General features: G+C 41.6%; 1 protein-coding gene across 1 annotated transcript in view; it reads left to right on the top strand.

Annotated features, from left to right (window-relative positions):
- Positions 1-13,962, top strand: part of LOC148097129 (uncharacterized) — a 49,843-nt gene that overhangs the window by 3,942 nt on the left and 31,939 nt on the right. The window contains exons 15-59 of the mRNA XM_087833271.1: positions 70-269; positions 368-480; positions 627-733; positions 846-1,022; positions 1,268-1,476; positions 1,574-1,668; positions 1,776-1,801; positions 1,969-1,990; positions 2,084-2,111; positions 2,220-2,304; positions 2,425-2,571; positions 2,659-2,870; positions 2,958-3,061; positions 3,151-3,269; positions 3,372-3,539; positions 3,756-3,955; positions 4,054-4,166; positions 4,313-4,419; positions 4,627-4,794; positions 6,039-6,238; positions 6,337-6,449; positions 6,596-6,702; positions 6,910-7,077; positions 7,294-7,493; positions 7,592-7,704; positions 7,851-7,957; positions 8,070-8,246; positions 8,492-8,700; positions 8,798-8,892; positions 9,000-9,025; positions 9,193-9,214; positions 9,308-9,335; positions 9,444-9,528; positions 9,649-9,795; positions 9,883-10,094; positions 10,182-10,285; positions 10,375-10,493; positions 10,596-10,763; positions 10,980-11,179; positions 11,278-11,390; positions 11,537-11,643; positions 11,851-12,018; positions 13,261-13,460; positions 13,559-13,671; positions 13,818-13,924. Coding sequence (XP_087689397.1) covers positions 70-269; positions 368-480; positions 627-733; positions 846-1,022; positions 1,268-1,476; positions 1,574-1,668; positions 1,776-1,801; positions 1,969-1,990; positions 2,084-2,111; positions 2,220-2,304; positions 2,425-2,571; positions 2,659-2,870; positions 2,958-3,061; positions 3,151-3,269; positions 3,372-3,539; positions 3,756-3,955; positions 4,054-4,166; positions 4,313-4,419; positions 4,627-4,794; positions 6,039-6,238; positions 6,337-6,449; positions 6,596-6,702; positions 6,910-7,077; positions 7,294-7,493; positions 7,592-7,704; positions 7,851-7,957; positions 8,070-8,246; positions 8,492-8,700; positions 8,798-8,892; positions 9,000-9,025; positions 9,193-9,214; positions 9,308-9,335; positions 9,444-9,528; positions 9,649-9,795; positions 9,883-10,094; positions 10,182-10,285; positions 10,375-10,493; positions 10,596-10,763; positions 10,980-11,179; positions 11,278-11,390; positions 11,537-11,643; positions 11,851-12,018; positions 13,261-13,460; positions 13,559-13,671; positions 13,818-13,924 — 5,808 coding nt within the window. The remainder of the gene's footprint in view (positions 1-69; positions 270-367; positions 481-626; positions 734-845; positions 1,023-1,267; positions 1,477-1,573; positions 1,669-1,775; positions 1,802-1,968; positions 1,991-2,083; positions 2,112-2,219; positions 2,305-2,424; positions 2,572-2,658; positions 2,871-2,957; positions 3,062-3,150; positions 3,270-3,371; positions 3,540-3,755; positions 3,956-4,053; positions 4,167-4,312; positions 4,420-4,626; positions 4,795-6,038; positions 6,239-6,336; positions 6,450-6,595; positions 6,703-6,909; positions 7,078-7,293; positions 7,494-7,591; positions 7,705-7,850; positions 7,958-8,069; positions 8,247-8,491; positions 8,701-8,797; positions 8,893-8,999; positions 9,026-9,192; positions 9,215-9,307; positions 9,336-9,443; positions 9,529-9,648; positions 9,796-9,882; positions 10,095-10,181; positions 10,286-10,374; positions 10,494-10,595; positions 10,764-10,979; positions 11,180-11,277; positions 11,391-11,536; positions 11,644-11,850; positions 12,019-13,260; positions 13,461-13,558; positions 13,672-13,817; positions 13,925-13,962) is intronic.

Below are 13,962 nucleotides of genomic sequence, written 5' to 3'. Positions count from 1 at the left end.
GTTGTATGGGTGTACTTCCAACATGCAATCTCACCTTTGCTTATGTCTTTTTCCACTTTAATATGACAGACCCCACATTTCCAGCCTGTTGTGAGAGATCGGGTCATGAATGCGACCTTCATCATCATCAGTTCACATTTCTCCACTTTCACGACAAACGACTATGAACTTTGGTTCCATGTGAAACTGATTCCTATCCTTGCCAGTTTTACTCCAGAAATGCTCATAAACACAACCACAAACATCAGCTGCACAAACTATCAAGTCATGTGAGTAGCTTTCTTGGAGCAATCAAGATTTTGTTGCAAATGAAAATGACAATAGTGACAATGAACAGCATGAGAACGTTTTCTTTCAACTGTTGCAGTGTGAGTGGGTTGGCTTTAGTTATCCAGGAGATGCCACTGTACAGACGGCAAGAGATCACACATGGTCTGTTGGGCTACCTAAGAAATGCTGAAAATGCCATCAATGAGCCAGGTAGGGCAGACATAGGGTGCGTTATGTGCTTTCCAGTGTGAAATGTCTTGAAAAGCACTCAGACAAAAAACTGAAATTCTTTCATCTCTACCAGTCACAAACCTTGCTAAATTGAGCACATCCTAACTTTTGTCTGCATGCCTTAGCTTGCAGGCAACAAAATGAGAGTGATGCCCAATGGGTTAAAGCAAATCTGGGTCCATTCGTCCAATATGCATCATACTCTGACCTCAAAGACTTCAACATCTCTACGGTAAGCTTTACTCTTATTACTCTTCCTGTCTTTCTTGAGAATAGCAAAGCAAAATTCTGGAAATTATACAAAAGACATGCATTTCATGAATTCTACTTTTTTGTATCCATAGCTGGCAGTTCTGGACGTTCTTTCACCATCGCAGAAGGCTGATCTAATCCTAGATCCAAACAGTGGTGCTTTAAACGATGCACATGTTGTAAGGGAGGTGTTGACAAGCTTGACAGAGACCAGTGATTATGAGCAGCTCAACCAATTCTTCCAGGCTTTTGCAAACATCAACAAGCAGGTGAATTCTCATTGGTAACCTTACCTCAGCGCAAACATCAACAAATGTTAACAGTGTTCTTTCATAAACCTGCTCAAGTGTTTAACTCAAAATGATCCATTTCTGATATGCTTCATGCCTTGAGGCATTCCTGCTGTACAGAAGTACAAAGATTTAGTTTAGATAAGCTCCCCCTCATCTCCGCATTTCCACAAAGACTTCAGAACTTCCTCTCTGACCTTATTATGATCCCCTTCTCTTTTCAGAGAAATGTCACCCTCATCCAAAATCCAGATGTGCGAGACACCATTTTGAACCTGACCTTGACAGCCCTTGCTCCTCAGCTTAAAGACTTTCAGCCAGAAGACTATCAACAGTGGTTCCAGGTTTATTTGGTTCCTGTGATGGCGAGCATCCTTCCTAGCAGCTTGCGGGTGATCCCCAGTAACATCACCTGTGAATCCTACCAGGCTGTGTAAGATATTTCTGATATCCACAGTTAGACATTTGGGTGTGCACAATGCCAAGCTGAGGCTCCTGACAAGTCACAATGAATTCTTTTCTTCCTTTAGATACGATGGTCTTGCGCAGAGTTTGGCAGCATTGCCACTGGACCTTTCACAGGGCGTGAGATCAAGCAAGCAGTACCTCCAGGACACATTCCCACGTATGTGGAAAATAGGCTTTCCTGACTAAACTTTTCTCAAAAGCCCAGTATCAGCACTGTAATGACTACTCCATTGATTTATTTCCTTTCTTTTTCTTCTCAAACAGGCTGCGCAGTTCCAGCTTCCTTTGTGGTAAGATTAGTTTTTTGGGGGGTGGGTGGGTGGATGTCTTACATGGGTTATCCAATATTTGATCCAGGTTTGGCACACTAATTGGGCCAACTGTGACAAAGTCAAGGTATTTACACTTGAAAAAGATGTTTCCACTATACTAACAATCATATTTTCTTTGTCTTCAGTGCAAGGTTACCCCAGTTCATGGTAAGTCTGTCTAGAAGTACACATTTCAACTCTAAGGATATAAATGCATTCTGAAGGACTATTATCTGACACACAACCATTCTCTTTTCACAGTGAATCTCATTTGTAATGGAGTTGACGGGTGGGTGAAATGCCGTTTTGTTCAATGTTGATTCTGTCTAGGTAAAATTCGTTAACACAGTGTAATTAAGGGGACATTGGATTTCAATTTATTGTGTTTTTTCCACAGTTCAAAACCTGAGCAAATCCTGTCAGCTGGCAATTCCTCGGAAGCCCTGTGCAATTTCACCATCACAGAACATGCCTGTTCCTCTGTAAGATTCCTTTTTAAACTCCAAAAACAGAACATGGATTTTGCCACATTATGGTCCTGAGACAAATCTCCATGAGCTCTGACAAAACGGCTGTATTCTTTGTCAATTTTCTTTTTCAAGGCTCCCCATCTCATATCCAGCCACTTGGTCACACTGCTGAACTGCACACTGAAAAGCCAAAACATATACCCAGTAGAAGTCTGGAAGCTTTTCTTCCAAAAAGCCTCTGCTGTACTGGACCAGGCCCTTGAGACATTTGCTAACATCGTAAGTACAAAATCACATTTTCACAATATTGCCGTTTCCCTGCGTGAAGTTTGGGTCCAGCTACAATTATTTTTCTGCCAATTCAAGGCCGGCAACAACACCTACCCGACCTCATCAAATGTGCTCGAGGCTCTTGGAGAAGTGAGAATTGACAATTTCAGCCAGGCACAACTACAGAGTGAGGAGTTCATTACCAGCTGGTTCAAGACAAAGATCCGTCCATTTCTGGCCGTTCCATCTTTCAACTTCCTATTTTGCCTTAGCTCCAAAATCTTCAGCTGCCAGACATACCAGACTGTGTAAGTAAATATGAGACATATTGCTCTATTCTGCAAACTTGCAGTTGACTAGAAGTTTAGATGTTGAAAGCTTTCTCTCAAATGTAGCATTCAGGCATTTGGAAGCCAAAAGGCATCCATGGACAGAGACACACAGCAAGCAGTCTTCACTCACTTCATCAAACCGTTCTTGTCAAGAAATGACTCAACAGGTAAAAAGAGAAACTCAAGCTCACTTTGGTTTTTCCATGTCAACATGTGGTATATTACCCTGTCAATAACTTTCTTGCTTTTTCTGCAGATCCTGGCTGTGTCTCATCTATCACGGGGAGCCAAGCGTGGCTAAAGGCAAACCTTGGCGACTTCTCTGATTTTGCAACTGTGCAGGACTTGCAAGCCTTCAATCCTAATTTGTCCGCTGTGAGTGCCAACTGCAGATGTACATCTTCCTGTAAACGGAATTCTTTTACCCAGAACATTTCCATGACTGCTGTCTGATATTATGCTGGTTCTCTTTTGTAGGCTGAATTGTTGTCAGTCCTCAGTCCTTCTCAGGTGGCACAGCTGGTACTGAGTTTGGGAGCCTCCAATAACACAGATTTGATTGATCGTGTGTTTGAGCGACTGCAAGAGGGTAACGCTCTACAAAATGTGGATGGATTCCTCACACAACTGGAAGCCAATGGACAGGTATGCTAGGCTTCTAAAAGGGTGATTGAGGAAAATCCTGGTGCTTTGTTCCAGCAGCATAAGACAGAATAAGACATTTGCTAAACCGCTACACAAGTCTTCAAGGAGTCTATCATAGAAAAGAACTGATTGCAGCCTTTGTGGCATGTTGTATGAGTACATTTGCAACATGCAGTCTCTGTATTGCTTAGCTTCTTTTCCACCTCAATTTCACAGATGCCAATTTTCCAGCCTGTTGTGAGAGATCGGATCATGAATGCGACCTTCATAGTCATCAGTCCACATTTCTCCACTTTCACGACAAACGACTATGAACTTTGGTTCCATGTGAAACTGATTCCTATCCTTGCCAGTTTTACTCCAGAAATGCTCATAAACACAACCACAAACATCAGCTGCATGAACTACCAAGTCATGTGAGTAGCTTTCTTGGAGCAATCAAGATTTTGTTGCAAATGAAAATGACAATAGTGACAAAGAACAGCATGAGAATGTTTTCTTTCAACTGTTGCAGTGTGAGTGGGTTGGCTTTAGTTATCCAGGAGATGCCACTGTACAGACGACAAGAGATCACACATGGTCTGCTGGGCTACCTAAGAAATGCTGAAAATGCCATCAATGAGCCAGGTAGGGCAGACATAGGGTGCGTTATGTGCTTTCCAGTGTGAAATGTCTTGAAAAGAACTCAGGCAAAAAACTTAAATTCTTTCATGTCTACCAGTCACAAACCTTCCTAAATTGAACACATCCTAACTTTTGTTTGCATGCCTTAGCTTGCAGGCAACAAAATGAGAGTGATGCCCAATGGGTTAAAGCAAATCTGGGTCCATTCGTCCAATATACAGCATACTCTGACCTCAAAGACTTCAACATCTCTACGGTAAGCCCTACATTGCACTTCTAGTCCTTCCTTAAGAGCAGGAAAACAAAATTGTAGACTTAAGAAGACAAACACAGGAGTTTATTTTGCCATATCAAAAATACAAGCAAATCATAGAGAACACTTTCTTTGGTTGCAAACTGTAATCCTTTACCCACAGCATTGGTCATTACTACTGTCTGATATTATGTTGATTCCCTGTTGTAGGCTGGATTGTTGTCAACGCTCAATCCCTCTGAGGTGGCACAGCTGCTACTGAGCTCTGGAGCCTCAAATGACACAGATTTTATTGATCTTGTGTTTGAACAACTTGAAGAGGGCAACGCTCTAAAAAATGTGGATGAATTCCTGACACAGCTGACAACCAATGAACAGGTAGGCTAGCCTCCTAAAAGGGTGAAGGAGGACAATGCGGATATTTGATTCCAGAAGTAAACACAGAATAAGACATCGGCCTCAACCGCTACATCCATTGTTGGCTATTGTATCTTAGAAAACAAATGGTTACAGCTAGGGATGCAACGATACCAATTTTTTCAAACCGATACGATACCGATACTTGGATCTGAGTACTTGCCGATACAGAGTACAAAAACCGATACTTCTACCACACACACACACACATGCAATGAATTGGAAGGCAGGTTTTATTTTATTCTCTGCCAATAGTAAATAATATCTTAATAAAGATGACCACAAAAAAATTTCAAGTGAAAAATAAGCACTTCTGTTAAATTATTGCAGAGTCTCCAGATTGTAATTTAACAAAATATCACTGAACTATTGGCACTGTCTCGAGCTTTTGGAATAATAAATAAACACTTCTGTTTGGAATAAAATAAATACAAATTAGGTTTGAGAATAAAATAAACTTTTAAATTGTTGCAGAGTGTCCATATTGTAAACAAACAAACAAAATAACGAAAGTAATTGGCATTGACGAACGAACTCCTCATCAGTCCACCGTGCCGTTAAACCGAGGACTGACATCGCGCACACACTGCTTGTCTTTACCTCTTTAGAAGTTTTGGCACCATTATCTCCCTGATGTGTGGGCGGCTGGGAATTTCATATCGCAGCTCGAGTATGCTGAGAAGAATCCTATGTTTTCCACGACTGGCATTGGCTGGTCATCCAGAGCGATAAAATGAGTCAGAGCCTCTGTTATTGTAACTGCCCGTGGATTTTTTCTTGACAGTTTTCATCGCTTTTCCAAAACCTGAGTTAAAGTTGACTGTTCCGGTCCACACTGCTGACATTTTGTTTAGCCTAGCTACATCAGACTCCAGTTTCTCTTTTTTATCTGGAGCTGCCAGTCTGACTCGTCTAACCCTGTGCCTGTTTAGCACGGGACGCCCCCCTAGTGGCCAATCTAAAAAACTACAACAAAAATGACAAGCCACCCTCTGATTAATGAAATAAGTTAGTATCGGATCATGGTATCGGTTAACTTTTACGAGTATGAGTACACACACATTTAACAGTATCGGCCCCGATACCCAATACCAGTATCGGTATTGGTGCATCCCTAGTTACAGCCTTTGTACCATGTTGTATGGGTGTACGTCCGACATGCAATCTCACCTTTGCTTATGTCTTTTTCCACTTTAATATGACAGACCACAAATTTCCAGCCTGTTGTGAGAGATCGGGTCATGAATGCGACCTTCATCATCATCAGTCCAAATTTCTCCACTTTCACGACAAACGACTATGAACTTTGGTTCCATGTGAAACTGATTCCTATCCTTGCCAGTTTTACTCCAGAAATGCTCATAAACACAACCACAAACATCAGCTGCACAAACTATCAAGTCATGTGAGTAGCTTTCTTGGAGCAATCAAGATTTTGTTGCAAATGAAAATGACAATAGTGACAAAGAACAGCATGAGAACGTTTTCTTTCAACTGTTGCAGTGTGAGTGGGTTGGCTTTAGTTATCCAGGAGATGCCACTGTACAGACGGCAAGAGATCACACATGGTCTGCTGGGCTACCTAAGAAATGCTGAAAATGCCATCAATGAGCCAGGTAGGGCAGAGATAGGGTGCGTTATGTGCTTTCCAGTGTGAAATGTTATGAAAAGCACTCAGACAAAAAACTTAAATTCTTTTATGTCTACCAGTCACAAACCTTGCTAAATTGAGCACATCCTAACTTTTGTTTGCATGCCTTAGCTTGCAGGCAACAAAATGAGAGTGATGCCCAATGGGTTAAAGCAAATCTGGGTCCATTCGTCCAATATACAGCATACTCTGACCTCAAAGACTTCAACATCTCTACGGTAAGCCCTACATTGCACTTCTAGTCCTTCCTTAAGAGCAGGAAAACAAAATTGTAGACTTAAGAAGACAAATACAGGAGTTTATATTGCCATATCAAAAATACAAGCAAATCATAGAGCACACTTTCTTTGGTTGCAAACTGTAATCCTTTACCCACAGCATTGGTCATTACTACTGTCTGATATTATGTTGATTCCCTGTTGTAGGCTGGATTGTTGTCAACGCTCAATCCCTCTGAGGTGGCACAGCTGCTACTGAGCTCTGGAGCCTCAAATGACACAGATTTTATTGATCTTGTGTTTGAACAACTTGAAGAGGGCAATGTTCTAAAAAATGTGGATGAATTCCTGACACAGCTGACAGCCAATGAACAGGTAGGCTAGCCTCCTAAAAGGGTGAAGGAGGACAATGCGGATATTTGATTCCAGAAGTAAACACAGAATAAGACATCGGTCTCAACTGCTAAATCCATTGTTGGCTATTGTATCTTAGAAAACAAATGGTTACAGCCTTTGTACCATGTTGTATGGGTGTACTTCCAACATGCAATCTCACCTTTGCTTATGTCTTTTTCCACTTTAATATGACAGACCCCACATTTCCAGCCTGTTGTGAGAGATCGGGTCATGAATGCGACCTTCATCATCATCAGTTCACATTTCTCCACTTTCACGACAAACGACTATGAACTTTGGTTCCATGTGAAACTGATTCCTATCCTTGCCAGTTTTACTCCAGAAATGCTCATAAACACAACCACAAACATCAGCTGCACAAACTACCAAGTCATGTGAGTAGCTTTCTTGGAGCAATCAAGATTTTGTTGCAAATGAAAATGACAATAGTGACAATGAACAGCATGAGAAAGTTTTCTTTCAACTGTTGCAGTGTGAGTGGGTTGGCTTTAGTTATCCAGGAGATGCCACTGTACAGACGGCAAGAGATCACACATGGTCTGTTGGGCTACCTAAGAAATGCTGAAAATGCCATCAATGAGCCAGGTAGGGCAGACATAGGGTGCGTTATGTGCTTTCCAGTGTGAAATGTCTTGAAAAGCACTCAGACAAAAAACTGAAATTCTTTCATCTCTACCAGTCACAAACCTTGCTAAATTGAGCACATCCTAACTTTTGTCTGCATGCCTTAGCTTGCAGGCAACAAAATGAGAGTGATGCCCAATGGGTTAAAGAAAATCTGGGTCCATTCGTCCAATATGCATCATACTCTGACCTCAAAGACTTCAACATCTCTACGGTAAGCTTTACTCTTATTACTCTTCCTGTCTTTCTTGAGAATAGCAAAGCAAAATTCTGGAAATTATACAAAAGACATGCATTTCATGAATTCTACTTTTTTGTATCCATAGCTGGCAGTTCTGGACGTTCTTTCACCATCGCAGAAGGCTGATCTAATCCTAGATCCAAACAGTGGTGCTTTAAACGATGCACATGTTGTAAGGGAGGTGTTGACAAGCTTGACAGAGACCAGTGATTATGAGCAGCTCAACCAATTCTTCCAGGCTTTTGCAAACATCAACAAGCAGGTGAATTCTCATTGGTAACCTTACCTCAGCGCAAACATCAACAAATGTTAACAGTGTTCTTTCATAAACCTGCTCAAGTGTTTAACTCAAAATGATCCATTTCTGATATGCTTCATGCCTTGAGGCATTCCTGCTGTACAGAAGTACAAAGATTTAGTTTAGATAAGCTCCCCCTCATCTCCGCATTTCCACAAAGACTTCAGAACTTCCTCTCTGACCTTATTATGATCCCCTTCTCTTTTCAGAGAAATGTCACCCTCATCCAAAATCCAGATGTGCGAGACACCATTTTGAACCTGACCTTGACAGCCCTTGCTCCTCAGCGTAAAGACTTTCAGCCAGAAGACTATCAACAGTGGTTCCAGGTTTATTTGGTTCCTGTGATGGCGAGCATCCTTCCTAGCAGCTTGCGGGTGATCCCCAGTAACATCACCTGTGAATCCTACCAGGCTGTGTAAGATATTTCTGATATCCACAGTTAGACATTTGGGTGTGCACAATGCCAAGCTGAGGCTCCTGACAAGTCACAATGAATTCTTTTCTTCCTTTAGATACGATGGTCTTGCGCAGAGTTTGGCAGCATTGCCACTGGACCTTTCACAGGGCGTGAGATCAAGCAAGCAGTACCTCCAGGACACATTCCCACGTATGTGGAAAATAGGCTTTCCTGACTAAACTTTTCTCAAAAGCCCAGTATCAGCACTGTAATGACTACTCCATTGATTTATTTCCTTTCTTTTTCTTCTCAAACAGGCTGCGCAGTTCCAGCTTCCTTTGTGGTAAGATTAGTTTTTTGGGGGGTGGGTGGGTGGATGTCTTACATGGGTTATCCAATATTTGATCCAGGTTTGGCACACTAATTGGGCCAACTGTGACAAAGTCAAGGTATTTACACTTGAAAAAGATGTTTCCACTATACTAACAATCATATTTTCTTTGTCTTCAGTGCAAGGTTACCCCAGTTCATGGTAAGTCTGTCTAGAAGTACACATTTCAACTCTAAGGATATAAATGCATTCTGAAGGACTATTATCTGACACACAACCATTCTCTTTTCACAGTGAATCTCATTTGTAATGGAGTTGACGGGTGGGTGAAATGCCGTTTTGTTCAATGTTGATTCTGTCTAGGTAAAATTCGTTAACACAGTGTAATTAAGGGGACATTGGATTTCAATTTATTGTGTTTTTTCCACAGTTCAAAACCTGAGCAAATCCTGTCAGCTGGCAATTCCTCGGAAGCCCTGTGCAATTTCACCATCACAGAACATGCCTGTTCCTCTGTAAGATTCCTTTTTAAACTCCAAAAACAGAACATGGATTTTGCCACATTATGGTCCTGAGACAAATCTCCATGAGCTCTGACAAAACGGCTGTATTCTTTGTCAATTTTCTTTTTCAAGGCTCCCCATCTCACATCCAGCCACTTGGTCACACTGCTGAACTGCACACTGAAAAGCCAAAACATATACCCAGTAGAAGTCTGGAAGCTTTTCTTCCAAAAAGCCTCTGCTGTACTGGACCAGGCCCTTGAGACATTTGCTAACATCGTAAGTACAAAATCACATTTTCACAATATTGCTGTTTCCCTGCGTGAAGTTTGGGTCCAGCTACAATTATTTTTCTGCCAATTCAAGGCCGGCAACAACACCTACCCGACCTCGTCAAATGTGCTCGAGGCTCTTGGAGAAGTGAGAATTGACAATTTCAGCCAGGCACAACTACAGAGTGAGGAGTTCATTACCAGCTGGTTCAAGACAAAGATCCGTCCATTTCTGGCCGTTCCATCTTTCAACTTCCTATTTTGCCTTAGCTCCAAAAACTTCAGCTGCCAGACATACCAGACTGTGTAAGTAAATATGAGACATATTGCTCTATTCTGCAAACTTGCAGTTGACTAGAAGTTTAGATGTTGAAAGCTTTCTCTCAAATGTAGCATTCAGGCATTTGGAAGCCAAAAGGCATCCATGGACAGAGACACACAGCAAGCAGTCTTCACTCACTTCATCAAACCGTTCTTGTCAAGAAATGACTCAACAGGTAAAAAGAGAAACTCAAGCTCACTTTGGTTTTTCCATGACAACATGTGGTATATTACCCTGTCAATAACTTTCTTGCTTTTTCTGCAGATCCTGGCTGTGTCTCATCTATCACGGGGAGCCAAGCGTGGCTAAAGGCAAACCTTGGCTACTTCTCTGATTTTGCAACTGTGCAGGACTTGGAAGCCTTCAATCCTAATTTGTCCGCTGTGAGTGCCAACTGCAGATGTACATCTTCCTGTAAACGGAATTCTTTTACCCAGAACATTTCCATGACTGCTGTCTGATATTATGCTGGTTCTCTTTTGTAGGCTGAATTGTTGTCAGTCCTCAGTCCTTCTCAGGTGGCACAGCTGGTACTGAGTTTGGGAGCCTCCAATAACACAGATTTGATTGATCGTGTGTTTGAGCGACTGCAAGAGGGTAACGCTCTACAAAATGTGGATGGATTCCTCACACAACTGGAAGCCAATGGACAGGTATGCTAGGCTTCTAAAAGGGTGATTGAGGAAAATCCTGGTGCTTTGTTCCAGCAGCATAAGACAGAATAAGACATTTGCTAAACCGCTACACAAGTCTTCAAGGAGTCTATCATAGAAAAGAACTGATTGCAGCCTTTGTGGCATGTTGTATGAGTACATTTGCAACATGCAGTCTCTGTATTGCTTAGCTTCTTTTCCACCTCAATTTCACAGATGCCAATTTTCCAGCCTGTTGTGAGAGATCGGATCATGAATGCGACCTTCATCGTCATCAGTCCACATTTCTCCACTTTCACGACAAACGACTATGAACTTTGGTTCCATGTGAAACTGATTCCTATCCTTGCCAGTTTTACTCCAGAAATGCTCATAAACACAACCACAAACATCAGCTGCATGAACTACCAAGTCATGTGAGTAGCTTTCTTGGAGCAATCAAGATTTTGTTGCAAATGAAAATGACAATAGTGACAAAGAACAGCATGAGAACGTTTTCTTTCAACTGTTGCAGTGTGAGTGGGTTGGCTTTAGTTATCCAGGAAATGCCACTGTACAGACGACAAGAGATCACACATGGTCTGCTGGGCTACCTAAGAAATGCTGAAAATGCCATCAATGAGCCAGGTAGGGCAGACATAGGGTGCGTTATGTGCTTTCCAGTGTGAAATGTCTTGAAAAGAACTCAGGCAAAAAACTTAAATTCTTTCATGTCTACCAGTCACAAACCTTCCTAAATTGAACACATCCTAACTTTTGTTTGCATGCCTTAGCTTGCAGGCAACAAAATGAGAGTGATGCCCAATGGGTTAAAGCAAATCTGGGTCCATTCGTCCAATATACAGCATACTCTGACCTCAAAGACTTCAACATCTCTACGGTAAGCCCTACATTGCACTTCTAGTCCTTCCTTAAGAGCAGGAAAACAAAATTGTAGACTTAAGAAGACAAACACAGGAGTTTATTTTGCCATATCAAAAATACAAGCAAATCATAGAGAACACTTTCTTTGGTTGCAAACTATAATCCTTTACCCACAGCATTGGTCATTACTACTGTCTGATATTATGTTGATTCCCTGTTGTAGGCTGGATTGTTGTCAACGCTCAATCCCTCTGAGGTGGCACAGCTGCTACTGAGCTCTGGAGCCTCAAATGACACAGATTTTATTGATCTTGTGTTTGAACAACTTGAAGAGGGCAACGCTCTAAAAAATGTGGATGAATTCCTGACACAGCTGACAACCAATGAACAGGTAGGCTAGCCTCCTAAAAGGGTGAAGGAGGACAATGCGGATATTTGATTCCAGAAGTAAACACAGAATAAGACATCGGCCTCAACCGCTACATCCATTGTTGGCTATTGTTTCTTAGAAAACAAATGGTTACAGCTAGGGATGCAACGATACCAATTTTTTCAAACCGATACGATACCGATACTTGGATCTGAGTACTTGCCGATACAGAGTACAAAAACCGATACTTCTACCACACACACACACACATGCAATGAATTGGAAGGCAGGTTTTATTTTATTCTCTGCCAATAGTAAATAATATCTTAATAAAGATGACCACAAAAAAATTTCAAGTGAAAAATAAGCACTTCTGTTAAATTATTGCAGTCTCCAGATTGTAATTTAACAAAATATCACTGAACTATTGGCACTGTCTCGAGCTTTTGGAATAATAAATAAACACTTCTGTTTGGAATAAAATAAATACAAATTAGGTTTGAGAATAAAATAAACTTTTAAATTGTTGCAGAGTGTCCATATTGTAAACAAACAAACAAAATAACGAAAGTAATTGGCATTGACGAACGAACTCCTCATCAGTCCACCGTGCCGTTAAACCGAGGACTGACATCGCGCACACACTGCTTGTCTTTACCTCTTTAGAAGTTTTGGCACCATTATCTCCCTGATGTGTGGGCGGCTGGGAATTTCATATCGCAGCTCGAGTATGCTGAGAAGAATCCTATGTTTTCCACGACTGGCATTGGCTGGTCATCCAGAGCGATAAAATGAGTCAGAGCCTCTGTTATTGTAACTGCCTGTGGATTTTCTCTTGACAGTTTTCATCGCTTTTCCAAAACCTGAGTTAAAGTTGACTGTTCCGGTCCACACTGCTGACATTTTGTTTAGCCTAGCTACATCAGACTCCAGTTTCTCTTTTTTATCTGGAGCTGCCAGTCTGACTCGTCTAACCCTGTGCCTGTTTAGCACGGGACGCCCCCCTAGTGGCCAATCTAAAAAACTACAACAAAAATGACAAGCCACCCTCTGATTAATGAAATAAGTTAGTATCGGTTCATGGTATTGGTTAACTTTTCCGAGTATGAGTACACACACATTTTACAGTATCGGCCCCGATACCCGATACCAGTATCGGTATCGGTGCATCCCTAGTTACAGCCTTTGTACCATGTTGTATGGGTGTACGTCCGACATGCAATCTCACCTTTGCTTATGTCTTTTTCCACTTTAATATGACAGACCCCAAATTTCCAGCCTGTTGTGAGAGATCGGGTCATGAATGCGACCTTCATCATCATCAGTCCAAATTTCTCCACTTTCACGACAAACGACTATGAACTTTGGTTCCATGTGAAACTGATTCCTATCCTTGCCAGTTTTACTCCAGAAATGCTCATAAACACAACCACAAACATCAGCTGCACAAACTATCAAGTCATGTGAGTAGCTTTCTTGGAGCAATCAAGATTTTGTTGCAAATGAAAATGACAATAGTGACAAAGAACAGCATGAGAACGTTTTCTTTCAACTGTTGCAGTGTGAGTGGGTTGGCTTTAGTTATCCAGGAGATGCCACTGTACAGACGGCAAGAGATCACACATGGTCTGCTGGGCTATCTAAGAAATGCTGAAAATGCCATCAATGAGCCAGGTAGGGCAGACATAGGGTGCGTTATGTGCTTTCCAGTGTGAAATGTTATGAAAAGCACTCAGACAAAAAACTTAAATTCTTTTATGTCTACCAGTCACAAACCTTGCTAAATTGAGCACATCCTAACTTTTGTTTGCATGCCTTAGCTTGCAGGCAACAAAATGAGAGTGATGCCCAATGGGTTAAAGCAAATCTGGGTCCATTCGTCCAATATACAGCGTACTCTGACCTCAAAGACTTCAACATCTCTACGGTAAGCCCTACATTGCACTTCTAGTCCTTCCTTAAGAG

Source organism: Neolamprologus brichardi, chromosome 19 (genome assembly GCF_056152115.1).
Source record: "Neolamprologus brichardi isolate AB-2024 chromosome 19, ASM5615211v1, whole genome shotgun sequence".
Taxonomy (NCBI): domain Eukaryota; kingdom Metazoa; phylum Chordata; class Actinopteri; order Cichliformes; family Cichlidae; genus Neolamprologus; species Neolamprologus brichardi.
The sequence above is the reverse complement of the archived record's forward strand: the minus strand, read 5'-3'. Positions and strand labels throughout refer to the sequence as shown.